The 25358-nt window shown below is 47.5% G+C and overlaps 1 protein-coding gene across 2 annotated transcripts in view; it reads right to left on the bottom strand.

Moving 5' to 3' along the window:
* Nucleotides 1–1871: 1871 nt before the first annotated feature.
* Nucleotides 1872–25358, bottom strand: part of LOC102461558 (sodium/glucose cotransporter 1-like) — a 56843-nt gene continuing 33356 nt past the window's right edge. For both annotated transcript variants that reach the window (XM_089775200.1, XM_006125425.5), the window contains 8 exons: nucleotides 23553–23773; nucleotides 19139–19274; nucleotides 17465–17572; nucleotides 15556–15706; nucleotides 14119–14287; nucleotides 6947–7162; nucleotides 5264–5366; nucleotides 1872–2254 (listed from right to left, as the gene is read on the bottom strand). In XM_089775200.1, coding sequence (XP_089631326.1) covers nucleotides 2040–2254; nucleotides 5264–5366; nucleotides 6947–7162; nucleotides 14119–14287; nucleotides 15556–15706; nucleotides 17465–17572; nucleotides 19139–19274; nucleotides 23553–23773 — 1319 coding nt within the window. In that variant the 3' untranslated portion in view covers nucleotides 1872–2039. The remainder of the gene's footprint in view (nucleotides 2255–5263; nucleotides 5367–6946; nucleotides 7163–14118; nucleotides 14288–15555; nucleotides 15707–17464; nucleotides 17573–19138; nucleotides 19275–23552; nucleotides 23774–25358) is intronic.

Consider the following 25358-nt stretch of genomic DNA (forward strand, 5'->3'; position numbering starts at 1 on the left):
GAAAAGCTGTAGACCCCTAGACGTGGGCATCTGAGCAGCACTGAACTGATTTGATTTCAGCTACGTTTTATATTTTCCCATGTCTGTCTCTTCACTTTGTGGACCCCAGATACATTAGGGAAAAAAATTGTACATTCAAGCTTCACGGGGAAATATAATGAATTCCATGGCACAATAGAGTGCTGACTTACGATGCTCCCTGCTGCTGTATTCATTACAAGAACAGTTTGCATTAGGATTTAGATTTGATTTGGCACTCTGTCATGTGCATGCATGGAAACAGAATTATACTGAGGATCATATTGCAGCTGCAAGAGGAAAGGACATTCTGCTAGGCAATAATCTGAAGTAGCAACAGACTGTGAAACAGCAGCACAGTGTGATGAAAGTTATAGGGATTTACAAAAAGACCATATTGACTGGTCTATTACATGTTGTAGCACAGTTCACCATGCTGTCCATTCCTGCAGGTAGGTGAGATGCATGTTACTCTTAACTGTATAAGACATTGTAGTACATAACAAGGCAACAAAGAATTGTGGTCCAGATTAGCCATGTCAACTGAGAATAAGGTAAGGATAACTGGAGCGCTTTAAATGGTGTCAGGACACTGACTACTTTCCTTGGGGAAACAGTCTTATTCATGGCATGAATGAAATTTCTAGTGAACTTGTCAGAGAAGGAAGTTTCATAATTTGGCAAGAAAAATACTGTAATGACTTTGTGTACTTGGAAGCAAGATACAACGCCAATGTTCCGATGCTTAAAACATTCACCCATGATAAAGAATTAGGTGGTAAATCCACTTACCAAAAAGAGGAAATAAGAGTACATTAGGTCCCTCTTTATAAAAAGTCTACAGTAAATAGAAATAGAAACGGACACTAACTTTGACAAATCATGCTGGGGAATCAAAACCAACCAGAATATAATTTTTATGAAAAGAACTTTCACATTCAAGAATAATTATATATTAAAACCAAATACACAGTGTATGTTGGAACTTTTAAAGTTAATCTTGAAGGCTGCGTCTAGACTGGCAAGTTTTTCCGCAAAAGCAGTTGCTTTTGCAGAAAAACTTGCCAGCTGTCTACACTGGCCACTTGAATTTGCACAAGAATACTGATGATCTAATGTAAGATTTTCAGTGTTCTTGAACAAATATTATGATGCTCCCACTCAGGGATAAGCCCTCTTGCGTAAATGCTTTTGCGCAAGAGGGCCAGTGTAGACAGAGGAGGACTGTTTTGCGCAAATAAGCCCCGATGGCGAAAATGGCGATCGGGGCTTTCTTGTGCAAAACCGCGTCTAGATTGGCACGGATGCTTTTCCACAAAAAGTGCTTTTGCGCAAAAGCATCCGTGCCAATCTAGACGCTCGTTTCGGCAAATGCTTTTAACGGTAAAACTTTTCCGTTAAAAGCATTAGCAGAAAATCATGCCAGTCTAGACGCAGCCGAAGAGTCATGCATAAACATAACTCTTATCAGGGCTGACCAGACTTGTTTTGCCTAATTTCAAACTAACTCAAGCAACACGAATACAAAAGTTAAACTCAGATGCTATTGGGGGGGGTCATATTTAACTTAGGAAAAAGAGTGAATACAGAGTAGAGAGGAACAAGTCCACTGAAAAATAGTATACCATGTGAAAAGGCAGAAAGATTCTATTAAAATAGCTTAAGTATGGAAGGAATACATCAATAAAATGTCATGTATAGGGAACTTATATAAGTCAGCCTACATTTTGAAAGGATTCGTTTATTTTGAATCTATAGCATAGCACTTCATATAATTGAACTAAAAAAATGGGATCACTGTAGAAAAAGTAAGGAAAAAGAGGCTTAGAAATCAGACTAGTTTCACTAACTTCTAAAAACAACAATGAATAAATCAATTTAATTATTTCCATCTCAGCTTATGAATCTGATACATGTTTCTACAGTAGTGTTGTTTATCTTTTGAAGAATACAGTGCAAAATCAAAAGGAAAAAGATCTAGAACGAGAATTTCATAAAAACTCTGCAGCACAAGGTCATATTTATGCAAAGAAGGCATGACAGAATACAGCCACAGCCAACAGAAAGATACCATTCATGTTCATAACTTTTCTCCAGAATGGCTCCTCAGACGTGTCAGTCAGTTTCTTCTGTATTGCTTCCTGCTCCTCTTTGCTCAGTTTGGGCTCTTTTTGCTGATCGAAGCCACAGAACCAGTTGTAGGCCTTCTTCAACCAGCCTTGTTCTTCATCTCCTTCTGTGACCGAGAGAAAGCACAGTGAGCTCAGACTCCAGCCACATGTTGTAAGAAGGTGCCGAGGAGAGTCGTGCAGCCCTGCCTCCTGAAGCCAGCAGGCACTAGCACAGAGGTGGGCAATAAAACGGCAGCGGTGCACTAGGGTTAGCCCCTGGTAGGCTGCTGCCGCTATATTTACCTGAATGTCCACAGGCAGGGGCAATCACAGCTCCCAATGGCCAGGAAAAGCCATCTGCAGCCAACGGGAGCTGTGATCCCTGTACCTGTGGAGGTGCAGATAAATACGGTGGTAATGGGGCCTGCCAACAGCTAACCCTGGTGGACTGGATCTGGCTCACGGGCCGGTATTTGCCCACCCCTGCACTAGCACCATCCTCCTGCAGGCATTACTAGGCAAATTTCTCCAGCTCTAGCTCCGCTGTGCTGGGCGCGCATACTTCTTATGTGGAATATGTGTCTGCAGCATCTACTTGAAGAAAAACAGTTTGTTCCCAGTTCTCAATGATTTAGCTGTAACTGCTGGTAGCTCACAAATGCTAAGACTCACTAAGCTGATTCAAGCCCCTTATAAATACTTCAATATCCATGATTTTGTGACAGGATTGAAAAGTGCTGGGTACACTGCAATTGCCAGATCTCATGCCCTCGCCCTCTCCTACTACACTTCCTGTTGCTTTGTGCCACATGAGAGCTGGGGACACAGGAGGAGGACCACAGGGAGCCATTAGCATCAGGGGCAGCCACAGTTACTTTTCTTCCTCAATATGCCTTGCTCCCTCTGCCTCTTATACCAAGTGAGGTGAGAGCAGGAGCTCTGCACAGGAGGCAGTTTCCATTTTCTGCAGGCAAAGAGATCCCTTCTGGATTTTCATCAGCTATTTCTTTTCTGACTGAAGGCAGTTTTGTCCTGCATTAACATGGTGCACAGAAGCCATAGCAGGCTAGAATCTCCGGCCCTGACTCTTCAGCCTAAAACTGAGAAGCAACTCTGAGTGCAGGTTTCTCTCTACTTATTCACTATGGGTTTGTATTTTTTCTTTTTATTGAATGGCTGAATTCAGTGACACCTGGTATCAAAGCCTGGATCCAGGCAGAGTTTTGTGCAAGTTTCCCCAAAGCAGTTCTGGGAAAGTATCTGTACCCTGCTGTGCACCACCTTTGCTGTTGCAATCCTGACCCCTACACACCCATTTCCAGTTGTGTCTTCATTCTGTCCTTTCAGATGTAAGGCCCCCCAGAGGAGAACGTAAGCCAATACACCCCAGTGCAGCACTTCGGGGAGCAGCTGGCCAGCTGGGTCACTCAGCTGTGGTGGGAGGATAGGGTGCTCCCAGTCTGGCTCCCAGCTTCCTGCAGGCTGCCGTGCTCTGCAACAGGCATTTGGGCAGGTTAGATGCGCTGACTGGGGGCATCCCCCACTCCAGGACTGTCCTAGCACTAAGCTTCTTCTCCCTCCACAGCTATTTTGAGTACTTGTGGGGGGCTGCAGCTGCACATATGGGTCTGCCCCTCCCCTGGACAGCCAGGAGCGAGAGGAATGCAGAAGGCTCTGCACTTTCCCCTTGCTCCCTAGTCACAGGAAGCAGGAAAAATCAATACACATTATAGTAGGGTCACCAATGTAGTAGGTCAGGATGTAGACAGGTCACCAATGTAGACAGGTCTCCTGCCTGCATGTGTGCTCAACGATGTGTGTCGTGTTAACTTGCGCAATTAATCACCACAGCAGACCCTGAGAGAGCCTCCAAAGACCACAAACCAGATAAGAATCGAAGGTGCCCAGCCAGGTTTATTGTAGAGCGAAGTATAGTCATAGTTGTCAATAGACACTACTGAACCATTGCACGCATCAGTTACTTAGATCTGACTCTACTTAGATACAGCCCATCGCTCTGTACCTTGTGGTTTGATTAGATCGTCTCTATCCATCATATTGTCATTTTAGACCCTTTCCTGAACCTGGGTCTATGACTGTGGGGAGTGTGGGTACCACGGTCTTTTTTAATGACCTGCTGGTACCATGTGCTTTCAACTTACGACTGTTCTGCACCTGGGCTTATTACCAATTATTGTTTTGGACTCTCAGCCCTGTTAATGCCAAGTTCTGTGAGCTGGGTCTGCCTCTTGCTCACAGCTTAGCTTTCCTTTATATTAGCCAAGCGTTGTCCATTGTTAGCTCAGCCTCAAACCAGGCCTGTGCTACATGGGCTTTGTTTCAGGCCTTCTTCTTAGTATATACATGGAATCAGTATGTGTGCCTGCAGCCCATCCCCCTCCCTCCTGAATTAGCACTCCTGCCCTCTCCCCCACACTCACCCTTACACACACACAGCCCCCTGGCCTGACTCCCCACACAACCCCTCCTCATACCTCTCTGCCCTGACTCCTTCATCCCCCACACTCCCAATCCTCTGTTTTGAGTCCCTCTTACACCCAAACCCTATGCCCTGAGGCCTTCATACACCCCAGCCGTGATTCCTGTACCTCCACAACCCAAGCCCCATCCCCTAACTCCTGTACCTCCACCCCACTCTAACCCTCTGCCCTGAGTTCCCCCATACTCCACCCCACACTTAAATTTCTTAGATACTGAGGTATCACAACCCCCCTCCTTCCCTAAGATTTCTTCAAGAGCAGCAAGATGTGATAGGATAGAATCTGTAAGAAATTGATGTTACTTTCACCCCTGAAACCCACACACATCTCTGCCAACACACCAGACCCCCACCACCCTCTTTGTTTTAGCGCTGTGCCTCTCACCTGATTGCATGAAGGCTTTTGTGCTATGCACAAAAATCAACAGGGAACTAGATTGCCATCATGTAATTCATTTCACTTCCAGGCCTCACAGACTGACAGTGGTGAAAAAATAGTGTATTAACTCTCTGCACATACTAGCCCTTCAGGATCTGTTTTCAGCACTTCCTTGTTTCTTCAGGAACTAAGTTGGAGACTTCAAATACATTCATGACCTGTACAAAACTTAGCAGGAGTTTATTCAGAAATCACCTGATTCATCTTCTTTACTCTCCGGTTCCTCCATCCTCTCATCTGCATCCAGGTCAATGCGCTGCTCCTTGCTGTTCCGCAGGGTCCAGCACAAGCCATAGAGCTGTCATGAAACACAAGTACAAAGCCTCAGCCTTCAAACACTGAGCCAAGCAATGAGATTGGGGTAGGATTCAGGAGTCATGAACATTTGCTGCATACTCTGCAGGGATTGCTAAGGATCCCACAAGAGCAGGGAGGTACAGTAGGGCTACGTCTAGACTACATCCCTCTGTCGACAGAGGGATGCAAATGAAGCACTTCAAAAGTGCAAAGGAAGCTGGGATTTAAATATCCCATGCTTCATTTGCATAATCACGTAATGGTGCTCTTTCGTAAAAGCTCTATTTCAAAATCGAAACCACAGTCTAGACGCAGTTCTTTAGAAAATGGGGAGCTTTTTTGAAAGAGCCTGTAGACCTCAAAAAGGCTACATCTAGACTACAAGCCTCTTTCGAAAGAGAGCATCTAGACTGCAACCACTTCTTTTGAAAAAGCGAGCTGCTTTTTTAAAAGACAGCACCCAGGCAGTCTGGATGCTCTCTCTCGAAAAAGCCCTGTTTGCATGCACGAAGAACACCTTTTTTTGAAAGAGCACTTTTGAAAAAAGGTGTTCTTCCTCGTAAAATGAAGTTTATCACGGTCGAAACCCCCCCCCCCGTGTTTTTTCGATTTAATTTCGAAAGAACTCAGCGCCAGTCTAGATGCAGGGGAAGTTTTTTTCAAAAAAAAAAAAAACCTGTAGTCTAGACACATCCAAAATGAGGTTTACAGGATCTTTCAAAAAAACACCCCGTTTTCAAAAGAACTGCGTCTAGACTGTGGTTCCAATTTCGAAAGAGCTCTTTTTTGAAAGAGTGCCATTATGTGATTATGCAAATGAAGCATGGGATATTTAAATCCCAGCTTCATTTGCACTTTCAAAGTGCTTTATTTACATCCCTCCGCTGACAGAGGGATGTAGTCTAGACACACCTGTACAAGACTATAACTGTTTCCCTTCCTAAACAACAGCATTCCTGAAATCTTCACTATGCTACAGAAAATGCACAGTCTACTGTTCGTAGCTCTGAGGGGTTAAATGCCAGTATCATTTCACATTTTTGCAATATAGAATGTCTTCAAGGTATTTCTGATTGCAGAAGAATCTCCAGAGCACTGTTTATCCAGCAAAGAGCACTACATTCCCAGGGATATCGTAAACAAGGAATCCTTTAGAGAAGATGTAAAACTTCCCTCTACAGGGCCATCTCTAGGAGTGTGCAAGACCCGGGACAACCCCCAATCTGCCACAGACCCTGCCCCACTCTGCTCTTTCCACCCCTGCTCTTCCGCAAGCCCTGCCACTACTCTGTGCCTTTCCCAAGCCCCAGGCTCCTCCCAGAAATCCCCCAGGCTGCCCAGGATCCCCAAAGAGTGGGGCCTGGGGTAGCTGGCCCAAACCGTCCTATGGATTGCATGTCTCTGTCTATCAGAACCCAAGTAACTGGGAGACCCAATAAGAGATGCATGCTCTAAATTCTAGGGTTGAATATGTGTATTCATATTTTAAAAGTATAAATTAAAGTGATAAGTTTCATAGCGCTCCGCTATCTCAAGGACCAAGTGTGGGAATAAAAGAACAGAAGAGACAATGATACTCACATGTACATCGGGAATGGGTTCAGTTATGAGCGAGATAACCAGGATGATGATGGCAGAGATCCCAAAGAGGATTATAGCGAAGTACAGGTAGTGGACTCCACAAATGATCTTTGGACAGCTGGTGGGGTTTACACAGCTGCCAGAACCATAGGCAAACTCTGCAATCATTCGAACCAGTCCAACTACCAGACCAGAGAACAAGCCCCAGAAAGCACCCTACAAAAGAAAGAAAGCGACAGGATGAATGATCACAAAGAGCCATTGAAGATACAGAAATACACTACTCTCTTTTAATAGCCATGCAATCTGTAGGGCTCTACCAAATTCATGGCCATGAAAAATGCATCGCGGAGTGTGAAATCTGGTCTTTTGCATGCTCGTACCCTGTGTAGTACAGATTTCACAGGGGAAAGGGGAGGACTAGTGTTTCTCAAATGGGGGCCTGACCCAAAAGGGAGTTGTGAGGGGATCACAAGGTTATTTTGTGGGACCACGGTATTGCCACTCTTACTTCTGTGCTGCTTCCAACAGCGACTCTGCCTTCAGAGTGGGGATCCCAGCAGTAGCCACCATTCTACAGATGCTTGGCTCTGTGGGCAGCGCTGCCACCTCCATGTGAACAGAAGCCAGGGGAGCAATACTGCCCCCTGCCCCCACACTAACCTTGCGACACCCGCGTAAAATATGGCCGCTCGCCCTTCCTAACTGTTCTTCGAGATGTGTCATTCATGTCCATTCCAATCAGGTGTTTGTGTGTGTGCATGTGCACAGTAGCCAGAAGATTTTTACCATAGTACCTAAGAATATGGTCGGTCTGGGCACCCCGTGGAGTGACGACAATATGGCACCTAATATAAGGCCCTGCCAACTCTCCCCTTCTCAGTTCCGTCTCGCTGACTTGTCTGACAGAGGGGAAGGAGCCAAATGACGAAATAAGCTCTTTCAAAATACACTCGAAATAAGCTACACAATTTGTGTAGTTCTAATTGCATAGCTTATTTTGAGCTAAGATTGCAGTGTAGATGCACCCTCAGGCATTAATAACCTTCTTTATTAAGCCCCTTTGGGCATTGTTTCATCTGTCTGTCTCCTATACAGACTAAATGAAGGGACAGGTGATTTCTGGGCAAATTTCTGGGTTTCCATTGATAACTTCCTGCATTCCATCTGCATACAAAGTAGCTAAGACCCTGCCACCCCAATGACTGTGGGCTCATCTGGTGACGGCCCAAGTGATGTCAGTCGCATTGATCAGTGATGATTCAATGCTGAACGTTTGCAGCACTGCTACCTGGTCTTCTATACATACTGTTACCGAGGGTTATGCAATTGCCTCTTCATCTATGTCAGATGGATGGCAGCCCAGCTATTACTCTTTAAATATATTCCAAGTTCAACCTCCTATGATTTCTGCTTGTGAGTCACCTGAGTGGAATACATGTCTACGATCATTCGAAGAAGAATACATGCTTATCTGTGCTGTGACTTGTTCTTTGGTGTGGGGGAGGGAAATGCATATCGGATGACCGGCCTTCTGTCCCCTCTATATCAAAGTCTCTATCTTTGATATCCTTTGTGACAAAATTGTGGGCAGACTGGGGCAGCACCACCCCAAGGGTACTGTGAGGCATGCCCAGATTTAGTGCACTGGGCATGTATATGCACACCTGGATGCAATATATGTACACCCCCATCTTGAAGAACAATAGTTACAATCCAGACCAATAAACATCTTCCCCTGCTTTGACATTTGTCAATAAAACTTATAAGTATGCCCTGCCCCAGCTCGTAGGTAATGTCTTTGGCCTGTGTTATGCAGATTGGATGATCATAAAGGTCCTTTCTGACTTTACTTAAGAAAACAATAAAATCCTCTGCCCTACAGCACAGCTCACACTGAAGTTGTTTTGAACTCTGCAAAATGTCAGATGAGCACTTAGCATTATCTGAACCAAAACTTTTGAACCTTCAGAGCACTGTCGTTCTTAGCTGTTTGTTTACTCTGTCACTCTCTATTCTGAATGTCATGCACCACATAAACTAAATATACAGAGCCAAATTTGTTTCTGAAGTAAATAGATGTAGCCTTATTGACCTGAGAGGAATTGCAAACACTTAGACCAGCTGTGAATTTGGTCAGTAGGCTAAAAAATAGATAACTAATGATGGTGGTACAGAACTACAGCCAGTCCCCGAGTTGCAAATGGTCGACTTACGACCGTTTGCAGTTATGACCAAAAGTGTCGTAAATGGTGGACCCCGAGTTACGAACACGATCCGCGCTTACGAACAGCGTGGTCGCGTGTAACTCTATGGGATCCGACTTACGAACAAATCGAGTTATGACCAATTGCTTGGTCTGTAACCAGTTCGTAAGTCGGAGACAGGCTGTATAAATTCTGCTGGAAATTTTCTAGTTCAAATGAAATTTTTAAACCATTATTAAATTGTCAGGGACAAATCACAGAGAAATATTGGAACAAATAAACAGAACATCAGTTTATGATGATAATAATTTTAATGAAAAGTTTAATCTTGGATATTAAATAAAAACTGGTCTTTGATTCAGATAGTGCTTCAAATCACTGTGACTTGTATTTGTTTCCAGTCTTTATTCTAATTAAGACTGTGCTTTTAGCCAAATGCTGAGAGTCTTAGTAGCTCTTAATCCATTCTTAGGCAAAATTCCAATTGAAATCAATGGAAGACTTCCCTGAATAAGGACCTCAGGATTTAAGCCATTAATTTGAGGTTCAGCCAAGCAGTGACGAAATGGAACATCCCTGCATAAGTGCTAGTAGTAGATTCATCAATCTCCAGAGGAAGCAGAGTTTTAGAATGGAGTCAAAGTAAGAAAGGGTTACTTACCTCATGACTGTTGTTCTTCGCGATGGGTTGCTCATGTCCAGTCTAGGTAGGTGTGCGTGCACCACATGCACAGACACCAGAGCTTTTTTCCCTTAGCAGTATCCGGTGGGCCTGCCAGGCAGCTCCCTGGAGTGGTGCTGCTATATTGGCCCATACATACTCCTTCACCCCCTCAGTTCCTTCTTGCCGGAATCCTCCGGCAAAGGCGAGGCGGGTGGCATGTGGAATGGACATGAGCAACACATCTGGAAGAACAACAATTATGAGGTAAGTAACCGTTTCTTCTTCTTCAAGTGCTTGCTCAGGTCCATTCCAGTCTGGTGATTCCCAAGCAATACCTCAGGAGGTGGGGTCAGAAACCTCATGGACTGAAACACATCCCTACCAATGGCCACATCATCTCTGGCCTGCTGCGCAATAGCATAATGGCTTGTGAAGGTATGTATAGAGTAGGCACATGCACAGTGAAGGCTGTTAATGAGGCCTGTGCCCTCGTGGAGTGGGCCGTAAATGGGGGTCATAGCAGGCTCTAATGCAGGATGTGATTGTGACGGCACGTTGGGGGTTCCCCGTCTCCTGCACCCCGAAATGGCACAAACAGACTGTACCAGCCAGTGGAATTGAGGGTGGTTTATTGCTCCTCCAGCACAGCGCAGCACAGATGTAATCTGGTTACAGGAACTGGGCTAGGATGCCTCAGGCCCCCTTGAGATGGGGGAGACTGGGCCCCTAAAACTCCAGCTCCTCTCCCTAGGCTGTCTCATCCATCCTCACAGACAGCCACCAACCAACTAACTAACTTCCAGCCCTGCCCCCCAGCCAGGGCCGCATTCACCTTCCTTTGTTCCTCTCCATGGGGGGTGTCTGGCCACTGGTTCAACAAGTTTGTCCGTACCTCTTCCTAGTGAGGTTTTCCCTGCTGGGTCTTGCTCCAGACAGCAGAGGTCACCACATCCCAGCAAGTACCCCCACTACGTCACAGTGATCCAAGAGGACAAAAACTATGCCAATATTGGGAGGTCCTTTATCCTCTCAGCTATGGAAATAAAGAGTCGTGATGACCTACGGAACTCTCTTGTCCTATCTATATAAAAATCTTAGTAGATGGCTTCCTCCTCTCCAACACGATCCTCCTCACAGCTTGGGAACAGAGGTGTTCAGCCCCTGCTAACCACAAACGTTCTATCCCACACGGTGGAGGGATGACAGATTCAGGAGGCATAACTACTCCTCCCCTAGGTCCTAAGTAATTAGGTCTGGTGCTAACAGCAGCATCACTGGTTCTTCTACCATTAGGTCCAGCAGGGCAGGGAACCAGTGTTGGCGAGGCCACGCCAGTGTTACCATGATCACTGAAGCCTTGAGCCTCCTGACCTGGGTGGGAGTGGGGGGACCTTGCGTATTAAGGGAAACCTTTTGTATAGGAGTTGCTGGGCCACTACACTTGTAAAGCGTCCCCTTGAAATCTCCGACCCTGGCCTAGATAAGAGCAGTAGCTCAGGCTTTTGCTGTTCTCCTGGGAAGCCAACTGGTCCAGATGGGGATAACCCCATCTCTGGAAGATATCTCCCAGAATGTCCCTCATGATGGCCCACTCGTGGGCCCTGAATGACCTGCTGAGTCTGTCCGCTAAGACATTTTGTTTCCCATTTGGATATCATGGGCAATGCAGAAATCCCAGAGAAGCAGGGCTTCCTGGCATGGGACAGAAGAGCGAGCACCGTCCTGTTTGTTGATATAATACATTGCTGTCGTGTTGTCTGTTGGCACCGAGATCCCCTTCTGTCTCAGGTGAGACAGAAACACTTGCTGGGCCAGTCTGACCACCCTGAGCTCCCTGACATTTACAGATGAGAGCGCTCAGCAGGAGTCCACGTAACTTGTGTCCTGAGAGTCGAAGGATGGGTGCTCCAATCTGTGTCTGATGCACTCATGACCAGCTGCACCGACGGGCTCTAGAGGGTGGGGAACCAGTGCAGGTGTTCTTGTCAGCCCGGATGTCTTGAAGCCCGCAGGCTAGGCTCCAATGCCCCGGTGCAAATGGAATCAGCACCCGGTGATGCCATCAGCTCAATGAGATTTTGAGCTGTGGCAAAAGTTTCAGGACTTGGTGGCTGCCAGACCTCCTCTATCACTACATTCGGCACCAGACTTCCTCTGTGCGTTGTGCTCAACTGGTGCCTAGTTGGCACGGGAGCATCCAGAGGTGGGGTTGCTGGCCAGTGCCCTTCCAAATGACACATTTTGTGGCTATGCTTCGAAGGGACCTGCCCCTGCGTTGGCTCTTCTTCCTCGGCACCAGAGATTGAAATCAGGGTGAGGTCATTGTTGTCATTGTCTCCTCAGTTGGTCTCGGAGCCAATGAAGGTTCATGCACCAAAGCCGGTGCACTCCACACCGTCGGTGCCGGGCCCGGTGCTGCTGGTTGCAGAGCAGACATCATCAGAACAAGCTTCAATCTGTAATCATGCTCCTGCTTGCTTCTTGATTTGAAGCTCCTGCGAATTTGGCTACTGTCTATGTGATGGAACTCCCCAAGACCAGGAGCGGCCCAAGGCCAGCTGCTGCAGCTGGCACCCCTGGCAGAAGGTGCAATTGGCACCCCCGCCTGCACGGCCGTCAATGACCATGACATAATCATGGGGTGCCCCGACACCTTATGACGTCATCATCGGGCGCCTGGGCCGGCGGCGCCCTAGGCAACTGCCTAGTTTGCCTAGGCTCATGGGCCGCCCCTGTCCTAGACACTTTAAGCACGAGTCATGCCAGTCTCCGCAGGGCACTTAACGTGTGGCTTGAATCCATGGGGCCCAGGCATCCCCTCCCCAGGAGGGAAGCGACAAAGGGGGAAAACTCCCCTACAAACAACTATCAACTATTAACTACTGTTTACACTTGGGCTATGTCTACATTGCGAGTTTTTACAGCAGAGAATAAGCTAATGAGGGACTCATTAGCATGAATTGTGATATCATTAGCATGTTTTCTGCCAATTCTTTTTGTGCAAATGGTTTTTGCGCAAAAAGAAGCAGTGTAGGCCCCTCTGTTTTGTGCAAAAAACCCCTTTTGCGCAAAAAGAATCGGCAGAAAATATGCTAATGATGTCACGACTCATGCTAATGAGTCCCTAATTAGCATATTTTCTGCCACAAAAACTTGCAGTGTAGTCAAAGCCTAACAAACAACTTCAACTAACACAAACACTGTACAAAGAGCTAAGGGTCAGACTATCAGTAAAGTCAAGCGCTCAGAAGGAACTAAGGGAGTGGAGGGCCAGCAGGGTTATATTTGCACCGGTATAGCAGCGTCACTTCAGGGGGCTCCCTTCTGGTCCAATGGATACTGCTAAGGGAAAAAGCTTAATCCATGCACATGGCGTGCGTACACCTAACTGGAATGGACATGAGCAAGCACTCAAAGAAGAACGAGAAAGCTCCAACCCCACCTGGAAACAGTGTTAAATTATTTATCATTGGCTTTTCTCACCATTGCATCTGAACTTTTCATAAACATTAATGACTAGAGCCCTGGGTGGATACAAAATTTGTACACGCATCTGCAAAAATGAGCTGCAGATGTGGATACCTGTGAATATAAAGTGGATATTCACAAATTAGCAGGTTTCTAGATACAACATTTGTATCTGCATCCATATACACACAAAAGAGCTGGGGTTATCCACATCCAAGGATGCAGATATCCATGGATATAAAGCAGATATCCATGGATTTGTAGGGCTCAATTAATACATTTATCTTCTTGGGGCAATAAGGAAGTATCCTCTGTATTAAAAGTGAGGAAACTGATCTACAGAGCTATTATTGGAGAGAATTTCACAGGTGCTGTGCACGCAGTTCCTACTGTCTTTTGAGGGAGTTTTTGAGTACTCACCTCCTCTGAAATTCCCACTTAACCATAGGACTTTCCCTGTCCTTGTTTGAAGTCTACAGAACCCACGAAGAACCTTGATGATTGTATTAAAACACTGTGTCCCAAAAAGTATTCCTTCAGCACAAGTCGCAGTGAAACAATAGGCGGCCCCAGCCACACAGCTGTGTAGGAGCCAATAAAGTCCAACAAAGTCCATGCGTATTTACAAATAAGTAATGGGAGGGGGGCATGAGGGATCCTCAACTTAGCCAAGGGCCCCTCAAGCACCACACTTTGGAACTTCAGGCACGGGGCTCTGGTGGGAACAGTCTCGATGACATTGAGAATAAAATGGATTGAGACGAAGAAAGGGCTGTTGTCTCAGCGCACAGACAAGTGTCTTTTGTGAGATTTTGCTTCTAGCCTGTACTCACCTCCTCATTGACCCGCTTACAGAAGATGGCAAGCAGGAAGGTAGCAGCAATGGGTGGGCCCAGGTAGCTGGTGATAGACTGTATATAGTCAAAGAGCTGCCCACTCTGAGCTGACTGCACCACAGGAATCCATGCGATGCTGACACCAATTAAAGCCAAGATAAATAACCTGTAAATAAAACCAGTAAATAATCTGTTAGCCACCTGTTTATAAACATCAATCAGAAACACAGAAATCACAGTCACTCAGCATTTTAACAACTCAGGGTATGTCTACACTACCCCGCTAATTCGAACTAGCGGGGTAATGTAGGCATACCACACTTGCAAATGAAGCCCGGGATTTGAATTTCCCGGGCTTCATTTGCATAAGCGGGGAGCCGCCATTTTTAAATCCCCGCTGGTTCGAACCCCGTGCAGCGCGGCTACACGGGGCACGAACTAGGTAGTTCGGACTAGAATTCCTATTCTGAACTACCTAGTTCGAGCCCCGTGTAGCCGCGCGGCACGGGGTTCGAACCAGCGGGGATTTAAAAATGGCGGCGCCCCGCTTATGCAAATGAAGCCCGGGAAATTCAAATCCCGGGCTTCATTTGCAAGTGTGGTATGCCTACATTACCCTCCTAGTTCGAACTAGGAGGGTAGTGTAGACATACCCTCATTGTGCTATTCAACCAGCAATAAAACATCAGCCAAAATAACAGTGACCAGCCTTCAGCACTGGGGGAAAGAGAAACCAGCAATAAGCTCTCACCAGATCCATCAGCTCTCAGTCAGCCCAATGTGAGAACTCTGCCCAATGTCAATCACCTATGATAATAAGTCAGGCTATGTCTACACTACAGGGTGTACACTACAGGGAATGCGTCTGCTCTTCCGCAAAAAAAAAAAAGCAGAAGAGCAGACGTGCTCTTTCAGAAGCCCTGTCTTCCTCCTCCCACGAGGAAGAAGGACTCTTCCAAAAGAGGAGGCTTTTCTGAAATTTGGCCCACTGTAGACAGGCCAAATTTCGGAAAAGCCTCTTCGGAAAAATGTGCATACCTTTTTCTGAAAGATCATGTAGACATAGCCTCAGCTCTAAACACAGCGATGAATAGACCAGCAGAGAGAGAAGAAAAGAGAAATCAGAAGTACAACTAGTGAATATTACCAATGCTGTAGCTTTGTCCAGCTAGAATCTTGGAATGACATTTAAATAGATCTCCTGTGATGTCTGTTGGGAATAGATGCCTCAGATTTATTTTGGCACTTACCCCATGGAATATCCAGGGCACACATGGGATGAAGCTGTCAGGCCACAAGAGGTCAGTGCTGTACCACGTGCAGTCAGGGAAAGGCTATTCCTCAAGTCATTAAGGTGAACTCCGAAAGGAACACTTGTGCTGGCTCCCAGATGTAGTTGGTTGCTAATGGTGGGAAATGCGCAGTCCCACTTACCTCCCAGCCAGCATGAGCTCTCTCTCCGAGGCCCGGGTGCGTATTCTGGTGTAGATGTCCATGGTGAACAGTGTGCTAGCACTATTGAAAATGGAAGTCAGGGAGCTCATGAGAGAGGCCAGCATGACTGACAGCATCAGACCCCGCAATCCTGAAACACAGAAACACACCAGCTCAACTGGGCTGAGCCAGGCACTAAGGAAGCTGCGTGAGTGACATCTCTGAGTGCACGGTCTGCCCTCCCCGGCCCAGCTATCTGCTAGTAAAAGAAGCAACGTCATAGCACCCTGCTGGGGCAGTAGCAGGATGGGGCCTGCTATGTCAGGAAGCACAGTGTTTACAATACATATAGTACCCAGGCTGGGCTCTGAGGAGATCGACAAAGCCAGGCTGGAGTGGCCCCTCCACTCACCCCCTTTAAGTGGTTAACCGGTTAAACATAATGTTTAACTGGTTAACTCATTAAATGGGATTTTACATTGCTGGTCACAGTAACTTCTTTTATCCAAACTCCCTCCCCGACCTCAAACCCTCTGCTGCATCCCAGTCCCCTATCTCAAGCTGCCTTCTGTGCCCAAAGTCTGTCCCAGACCCTACCTCCCCCACCCCACCACCATGGAAAAATACAGCTCTTGACCACTTATCAAAATCCTGGCATGGCCCCTCATAAAAAAGTATTGCCCACCCGTGGTCTAGTGCTGTATTTTGTCAGGGCAAATTTCTGTTCCTTTGATACACAAATCTTTTTATTTTCAAGGGCAACTTAAAATTAGTTTCACTGGTCATCTTTCCCATTGCTTTCTGTTCTCATGGCTACTTCATCAGCTCCCTTTCCTCAAAGCCCTTCCCCATAGCAGCGTCAGACCAAACCTGCCAGCATCACCATCTATAGTCTCTTCAAGGAAGGGCAGTATTTTCAGCAAGCACAGGAGTTCTCAAACCTTCCCTGCTGTACCCCTCCAAAATCTGCCAAGTGTACAAGCCAGTGTAAAGCATGTACATGGAGCTTGCCTCTCTCAGCTCCTCTTCCAGGAATGATGCTATAATGAGAGACTATTCCAGTGAGAAATGAGGGAAACTGAGGTCTGCACAAGCAATCCCCCTTATCTTAGCTGAGGTCCAAATCGCCACAATTCCATCACTTCTTAGTGGCCCATTTGGAAACCACAGTCATACCATGAAGGCCCGTGATGCCTGCAGAAGTTTCTAATTTTTCTCATATGTGTGCAGTTTCTCTTCCCTGCCCAGTGAGTTTAACAAAGGAACTGCATATACATCCCTCAACAGAGAGATCCTGGAAAAAGCACCTACTTAGTAATTTGCAACTACTAGTCCAGATTTACCTCTCTCACAAGGATAAAGCCAGCACATCTCATATGGCTTAAGTTTTTTTGCAAATAAATAAGATTGTTAAGGCTGGTCTGGATCTGCAGTCACACTGATCAAAACGTACGGCATGTACAGGAATACACTGTGTGTGCTGGAATGATCTAGGGCCTACAAGAGATGAGCCCTGACACTCCAGAAAGCGCTGTAGTAGTTTAGTGATGTCAAATCAGGATCAGGGAAGAAGATGGGGGAGGACCCAGCTCCACGTTCCCAAAGGGGGCCAGGCTTCAGGCAGAAGGGTTGGGGCCAGGGGCAGCTAGCCCTCAGCGCCACCCAGAGAATGCCATGCTGCACACCCCAACCGTTAGAGCCACCCAGAATGCACCGCACAATGCATTTTGAATTGCTACTGCTCCCTTTAACTACCCCCCTCTTGGCAGGCCCAATCAGGACTAAATCAAAATGCCAGTCCCCAAGTTCTGGTAGCAGAATTCCTGGGAAATCTCTCCCACACAACAACCAGTTTCTGTTTATTTGCTGTCCATGTCTTTCCCATAAAGACTCAGAGCTAGTGTCTTACCATTCGGCATAAGGTCCACTACCAGTTTTGGATAAGCAATGTTTGAGCAGCCAACTTGGGTGCCACAGTAGCTCTCACAGATTGAAGGCACGACACAAGCCACCATATCTGAGAAAAGGGTAACAAGACTGGGTTACATGGGGTCATAGCAAGAAGTTACTCTGAAATCAAGAGAAATTTCCAAACCCAGGCTAGGTTCTCTTTCTCCCCCCTCTCCCCCCGAGATCACCCTTGGGTCCATAGCTGTGGGAAGGGATTCCATTCCTGCATCATCTCTTTCCTAGCCAAAGAACAGTGATGTGCTAAGGTCACGCCATTAAAACTGCGTCTGCAGAGCTTCACAGAAAGCCAGGACTGAATCATGCAAAGACAGGGCTCAGCGCAAAGTTAATATGTGCTTTGAAAGGCCCTCTCTTGTTAGAGCCACCTGCTCTCCTGCCTGCTGTTGTAACACAGCTCAGTGTGGAGGGGAAAGAACTGGCTCTCGGCTCACACTGAGCTTAAACAGCATGCAAATTGCAGGTATTTCCATGCGCTGGGAACACTCCTTTCTGGAAGCCTTTCTCAGTGCCGGGGCTGGAGGGGGGGACAGCTGTCTGCCTGACAATCATTTCTCTGGGATGAGACATCCACGGACAGTTTGGTGATGACTCTGTCCATCAGGGATTCAAAACCTGTAAAGATGAGCCTGGCTATCTCAGTTGGTAACACACCTAACTCTTATTCTCAGGGTTTAGTGTTCAAGCCCTTGGTCAGCAACAGAGCTTCTCTCCTCTGATACATGCACTGGAGTCTTTTCTCCAACACATTAATTTAGCTTTCTGTGAGGAGGTAACTGACTCTGTGGACATGGGGAAGTCAGTGGATGTGAGATGCCTTGACTTTAGCAAGGCTTTTGATATGGTCTCCCACAGTATTCTTGCCAGTGAATTAAGGAAGTATGGATTGGACACATGGACTGTAAGGCAGATAGAAAGCTGGCTAGACTGTTGTGCCCAATGGGTAGTGATCAACGGCTTGATGTCAGGTTGGCGGTCGGTTTCTAGTAGAGTGCCCCAAGGACCTGTTCTAGGGCTGATTTTGTTCAACATTTTTATCAATGACCGGGAGGAGGGGATGGATTGCACTCTCAGCAGGTTTGCAGAAGACACTTAGTTAGTGGGAGAGGTAGATTCGCTGGAGGACAGGGATAGGGTCCAGAGTGACTTAGACAAATTGGAGGATTGGGCCACAAGAAATCTGATGAGGTTCAACAAGGACAAGTGTAGAGTCCTGCACTTGGGACGGAAGAATCCCAAGCATTGTTACAGGCTGGGGACCAACCAGCTAAGTAGCAGTTCAGCAACCACTCCCTCTGCCTGGGCAAAACATCAGTCACAGATGAGTTTTTGCCAGCTGTGCAGTCAGAGCAGGGTTGCTGTAACAAATGCCAACAAAGAGGACACATACTCTAGGATTTCTGTCCCCATGAAGGGATAGTGGAGCCCTGAGCAGGGGAAGGAGAAAGAGCAGTAGCCTCTTATTTTGTGGGGATAGCTGGTGTGTGCATGTATTTTGAGGGTATGAGTGAGGGGAGCAACTGAAGGAGCTTGTGAGGAAACAGTGAAGCGAAAACTGAGGGGTATGAGAAAGGGAATGAGAAGAAACTGGAGAATCGAGAGGGTATGGTCTTACCGGTGTACAGAATGCGACTGATCATCCCAGGCATCACCATCACAAACATGGGCAGCAGCTTCAGATACCCGCACAGGATACAGCCCGCCTTCACATGGGACATGTTCTTGGCTGAGAGACATCGCTGAACGATAACCTGCCAAAGAAACAGGAGATGTGAATGACTCCCGCGTTATCACCACTCTCAGCGCTGCGCAGACAAAGGCACAAAGAGGGTGCTTTAAATAATGTTCCAGTTAGAACTGTTTGACCTTTCCCATAATTAGAAAAACAAAAGGGCACGTGAAGCCCCTAGAACAAATCTAAACAGATAAATGAAATACTTTTGTCCAGTGCATGTTTAGCCTGTGAGTCTCCCTGCCAATGTATATGATTGAACCAAATAGCTTAGAAAGATTCAAAAGGGATTAGATATTTGAATGAATAGGAATATCAGATACAGTTACTTTAGCTAGGATACAAATTATGAAGGCTTTCAATGTGATCCCCTCCCCCTGCTCACATATGATGTGATACTGCACAATGACAGCAGTGCATTCTCCTTCTGAAGCATCCAAGTTTCATCGTTTTGTAGACAGGATGGACCACTGACCTCAGGAAACAGATGGTCCCACTGTCTCCCAGCCTGGCATGGGACAGACTGACATACACAGACCGTCTGCCCAGCTTTGTTTAAGCAGCACACGCTAAAGATACACCTAGTGCAGCTGAATGAGGAGCCAGGTCTATACCTAGATTAACAGTCATTTCTATTGATGTCAATGTCCCATGAAGATGCGGTGATGGAGAAAAACCAGAAGGTACTAGAAGACAGAGATATTCATAGAATCATAGGACTGGAAGGGACCTCGAGAGGTCATCGAGTCCAGCCCCCCGCCCTCAAGGCAGGACCAAGCTCCGTCTACACCATCCCTGACAGATGTCTATCTAACCTGTTCTTAAATATCTCCAGAGAGGGAGATTCCACCACCTCCCTTGGCAATTTATTCCAATATTTGACCACCCTGACAGTTAGGAAGTTTTTCCTAATGTCCAATCTAAACCTCCCCTGCTGCACTTTAAGCCCATTACTCCTTGTCCTGTCCTCAGTAACCAAGAGGAACAAATTTTCTCCTTGCTCCTTGTGACACCCTTTTAGATATTTGAAAACCGCTATCATGTCCCCCCTTAATCTTCTTTTTCCAAACTTAACCAGCCCAGTTCATGAAGCCTGCTTCATTGGTCATGTTCTCTAAACCTTTAATCATTCTTGTCGCTCTTCTCTGTACCCTTTCCAATTTCTCCACATCTTTCTTGAAATGTGGCGCCCAGAACTGGACACAGTACTCCAGCTGAGGCCTAACTAGTGCAGAGTAGAGCAGCAGAATGACTTCACGAGTTTTGCTTACAACACACCTGTTGATACAACCTAGAATCATATTTGCTTTTTTTGCAACAGCATCACACTGTTGACTCATATTCAACTTGTGGTCCACTATGACCCCTAGATCCCTTTCCGCCATGCTCCTTCCTAGACAGTCGCTTCCCATCTTGTATGTATGGAACTGATTGTTCCTTCCTAAGTGGGGCACTTTGCATTTCTCTTTATTAAACCTCATCCTGTTTACCTCTGACCATTTCTCTAACTTGCTAAGGTCATTTTGAATTATGTCCCTATCCTCCAAAGAAGTTGCAACCCCACCCAGTTTGGTATCATCTGCAAACTTAGCCCTGGGCGGAACAAATCTCCGTTGCCATGGTAGCCAAATGGCAGTTACTGGGGATTAATGAAGACACCATGGGTCAATTAAGAACCTCCTAGAACGCAGTTGAGGCTGTTCGGTTAGCTAAGACACTTGGAGGCAATCTAGAACCTGCTAGAACCAGTTGAGGCAGGTTTAATTGGGACATCTGCAGTCAGTCAAGGACTGGCTGAAACTGGATAAAAACCTCCCTTTATATCAGTTTAGGGGCATGTGTCAGGAGTCCTGTAGAGCTGCCATCAGATACCAGAAGGGAACCCTGCTGGTACAGAGATGAGGGGCAGAGCGAGCTCTTGTCAGGGAACAGCCCCTTTGGCCCCAGAAATCTGGAGAAGGAAAACCCCTTGTAGTGGGGAAGAGCCTGAGATAAGAAATCTAGTCTGCTGCCGCCATGTTTGGGTTCCCGTTTTCCCCTGCTATGCCAGTTACGAGAGCGACTAGATCAGACTGAAGTAAGGGTATGTCTACACTACAGCGCTAATTCGAACTAACTTAGCTAATTCGAGCTAACGCGTCTAGAACTATAAACTAGTTCGAATTAGCATTTTGCTAATTCGAACTAGCAAGTCCACATTAAGTGGACCCTGAACCGGGCTTAAGGATGGCCGAAAGCAGTGCCGGCAGGGCATCAGAGGAGGACTTAGAGCGTGGAGATGCTGTCTCAGGCTAGATGAGGGCTGCGTTTAAAGGGACCCGACCCCCACCCAGGACAGACAGTTCTCAGGGGTGCCCCGCTTGCAAAGCAGTCCTGGCTTGGAGTGCCCGGAGTACCCACACTGGGCACATCACACCACTCGGCCATCAGCCCGGCTGCACTTGCCGCAGGCTGCCATCTGCGGAGAGGGGGCAATTGGGGGCCTGCAGGAGAGCGTCCACCCCCAAAAGCCCGCAGAGCCAGCCCAGTCCTCCCCATCGGGGGCTCGTGCCCCATTCCTCCCTCACCTCCTTCCACTTACCCTTCCTTAGCCCCTTTTCTTGATGTACAAAATAAAGGACAATTGTGTTCAAAAATGGAATCTGTCTTTATTGAACAAAACTGGGGGAGACTGGGAAAAGGAGGTGGGAGAGGGGAAGAGAGAGGCTGGGAGAGGGGAGGGCAACTACAATGATCAGGAGTTGGGAACAGGTCCCATATGAAGAGAGGCTAAAGAGACTGGGACTTTTCAGCTTAGAAAAGAGGAGACGGAGGGGGGACAGGATAGAGGTCTATAAAAGCAGGAGTTGGATGGAGAGGGTGCATACAGAAAAGTTCTTCATTAGTTCCCCTAAAGAAGGACTAGAGGACACCAAAGGAAAGGAATGGGTAGCAGGCTTCAAACTAGTAACAGAAAGTTGTTCTTCACAAAGCAAAGAGTCAACCTGTGGAACTCCTTGCTGCAGGAGGCTGTGAAGGCTAGAACTAGAACAGAGTTTAAAGGGAAGTGAGATCAAGTCATGGAGGTTGGGTCCATGGAGTGCTATTAGCCAGGGGGTAGGAGTGGTGTCCCTGCCCAAGGTTTGTGGAAGGCTGGAGAGGAATGGCACGAGACAAATGGCTTGGTCACTGTCTTTGGTCCATCCCCTCCAAGGTCCCTAGGGTCAGCCGCTGTCGGCAGACAGGCTACTGGGCTAGATAGACCTTTGGTCTGACCCAGTACGGCCATTGTAAGCTCAGGGCTCAGGGGTCTCACTGGACCCCCTTGATTTTCATGCACACCTGCTCCTGGGTGGTCAGGCTGGTAGCTCTCCTGCCCTAGATGGCCACTTTCCTGTGCCTAGTGCGGAGATCGTGGACGAAGTCCACGATGTCCGCACTAGCCCAGGCAGGTGCCCGCCTCTTGCGGTCCCGGGCAAGCTCCCGGGAGCCGCCAGCCTGGTCCCGGGAAGAGGGTGTGGGCTGGGGGGTACCGGGGGGTGGCTCGAGCCATGCCAGGTTCAGGGTCTGCTGGCTGGGTGCTGGCAGGCTTGCACCTGGCACGGGCACCATAGCCAGCCCGTGCCCCTTTAAGGGGTCCGGGGCCGAGAGGGGGGCAATAGAGTTTCCCTGGTGTTGGCCAGAGTGGCTACCAGGGAAACCTGGGGAGGGCTAGCCTCCCACTAGTTTGAAGTAAGGGGCTACACACCCCTTAATTCGAACTAGCTAGTTCGAACTAGGCTTAGTCCTAGTAAAATGAGGATTACCTAGTTCAAACTAAGCGCTCCGCTAGTTCGAATTAAGTTCGAACTAGCGGAGTGCTAGTGTAGCGCCTATGAAAGTTAGTTCGAACTAACGTCCGTTAGTTCAAACTAACTCTGTAGTGTAGACATACCCTAAGTGCCTCTGAAGTAAAGGGATTAGACTGAGAGCTATAGGCAGCCAATGGGCAAGTTGCCATCCCCCCAAGATTAGGAGAGAGAACACTCAACCTACCACTTATCCAGAAGCACAGGATCCACTGAGTGAAAATATTTTGTTGCAATGCCACTTCTGAAAACTAGATCCTCCAAGTTCATTGAACAGATCATGAGACGGGAAAAAAGGAACACATACACAAACACCATTGACTTACCATGGGAAGGGCTGAGCAATTAAGAACTATCGAGGAAAAATCACCTTCCTCTCTAAGGAGATAAAGGAATAGGGGTGGAGTGGGAGAGAGATCATTCCAACGAGATTGCAGATGTTAGAATGCCCTGAATTTCCTTTCCCCTACCTGATCTGTGCACCAGTACCACAAAGCGAGGATGCTCAAGCCAAAAGTAAGGCCGGGCCATGGCAGATCTCCAGTGATCGGGTCTCGGAAGATGTGGAAGGAATCTGCCCGGGGGGTGTAGCATTTTGGGTCAATGATAACGTTTCCATAGGAGATGTTGCTTGGAATAGCGTTCATGTATTTCTCCATAAAGGCCTCGTATCCTCCTACTTTGGCGAATGCTGAAAAATAGAGCGGAAAAAACACTTGAAATTCCTAATGGAACAAAAGAGTCCAATGAGAACTCCATGCTGTCGGTGTGACATACCTGGAACATGTCTGAAAAAGACCAACATTATCAGAAGACATCAAAGTATGTGCTATGAACACTCGAAAGCCAGGAGCCACATGGCTTTCCTGCTAGAGATTCCTTTGCACTCCACTTTGCCGAAAAGTATAATGCAGGTGTAATATCTCCAGGCTGCCTGGCCCCGAGGAGGACCACCAGAGTCCACCAGATGAAGTCAGTCTGAAATGTTGTTTACTCAGGGTTCCTCAGCTCCTTCAGAGGAGGTAGCTGCAGGTGTGGGGGATGCAGGCGTGCCTTGGCGTCTCTTCCTGAGGAGGTCAGGACTGATATGCCTGGCTCTGCTGCCAGTGGTTCTTCCCATTGGGAGTCTGCCCAGCCCCCACTACCCCCCATCCAGTGTCTTCTTATGATGTGGGGGCTAGTTTCCTCCCAACTGTCAGCTTCTCACAGGGGGGAGAGGCTGGGGCTGGGCTGCCAAGCTGGTGGCTCCTTGCAAGCAGGGGGACCAGGGCTGGGCTGCCCAACCTCCCCAGCCTGCCTGCCTGCCCCTCCCTGGTGGCTCCTTATGGGAAGGGGTGAGGAGCTGCCTGTACCCCCAGTGGCTCCTAGTGAAGGATGGGGCACTGGGGCTGGGCTGCCTCCTCCCTTCCCTCCCAGTTGGTGGGTGGGCAGCTCCCTGTAGTGGGTCTGGGACTGGGCTACCCAGTGCCTCCTCACCTTCGGAGCTGCTGACTAATGGAGATATACCCCCACCCCATCCAGCGCTGCAGCCAAGGGCCAGGGAGAGAGGTATGGGGCATAGGATCACACAGCTCAGCCCAGCCGGCCACTCTCTTCCTGATACAGCCAACCTCTCCGGTCACACTGCCCCCTGTGGTCATTGAGGAACATAATTGTCCCTCCTATCACATCCTGCCCTTTCCATGTGAGGGAAAGCAATCTAATCCCAGGCACGACCCATTTTCCTGGCACAATCAAACCCTGACTTTGATTTTAGTTAGGATAAGAGGAAGCTGCATACCAAATTTGGTGGTCCTAGCTCTTACTGTTTAGGAACAGTTAGAAGGACTCAGAGATAGATGGATGGATTCACAGACAGACAGACAGACAGACAGACCACAAACTCTCTAATATAGATATAGATAGATTGTGAAGAAGGGGGACAGCTTCATTTCAGTAAAAAGCTTTTGTAGAGGAAGTTCGTGTAGTCAGAAGGGAGAGGAAATTACAATATCACAAGGCTCCCTGCCTTTACTAGCTCCTCCTCTTGATTAATTATGTAGGCTGACTCCCTCGATACCAGGATTCTGTTTCACGGGTGGACTGCATTTAAGTACCGCATGAACACCAGGTCCCCTATTCACAAATACATGATCCATCTTCTCTGCCATGATCAACATCATCCCTTGCACAAGTATTGAATGTATCTGAGTTTTCTTAATGCAGTTTAGCAGCTGGAAACCATGCACAGTCATAAAGAATCAGCTCCCTGCTTAGTACCAGTGGTCCATACAGTC

The sequence above is a fragment of the Pelodiscus sinensis genome, chromosome Z (genome assembly GCF_052426305.1).
Source record: "Pelodiscus sinensis isolate ZL-2025 chromosome Z, ASM5242630v1, whole genome shotgun sequence".
In the NCBI taxonomy this organism is placed as follows: domain Eukaryota; kingdom Metazoa; phylum Chordata; order Testudines; family Trionychidae; genus Pelodiscus; species Pelodiscus sinensis.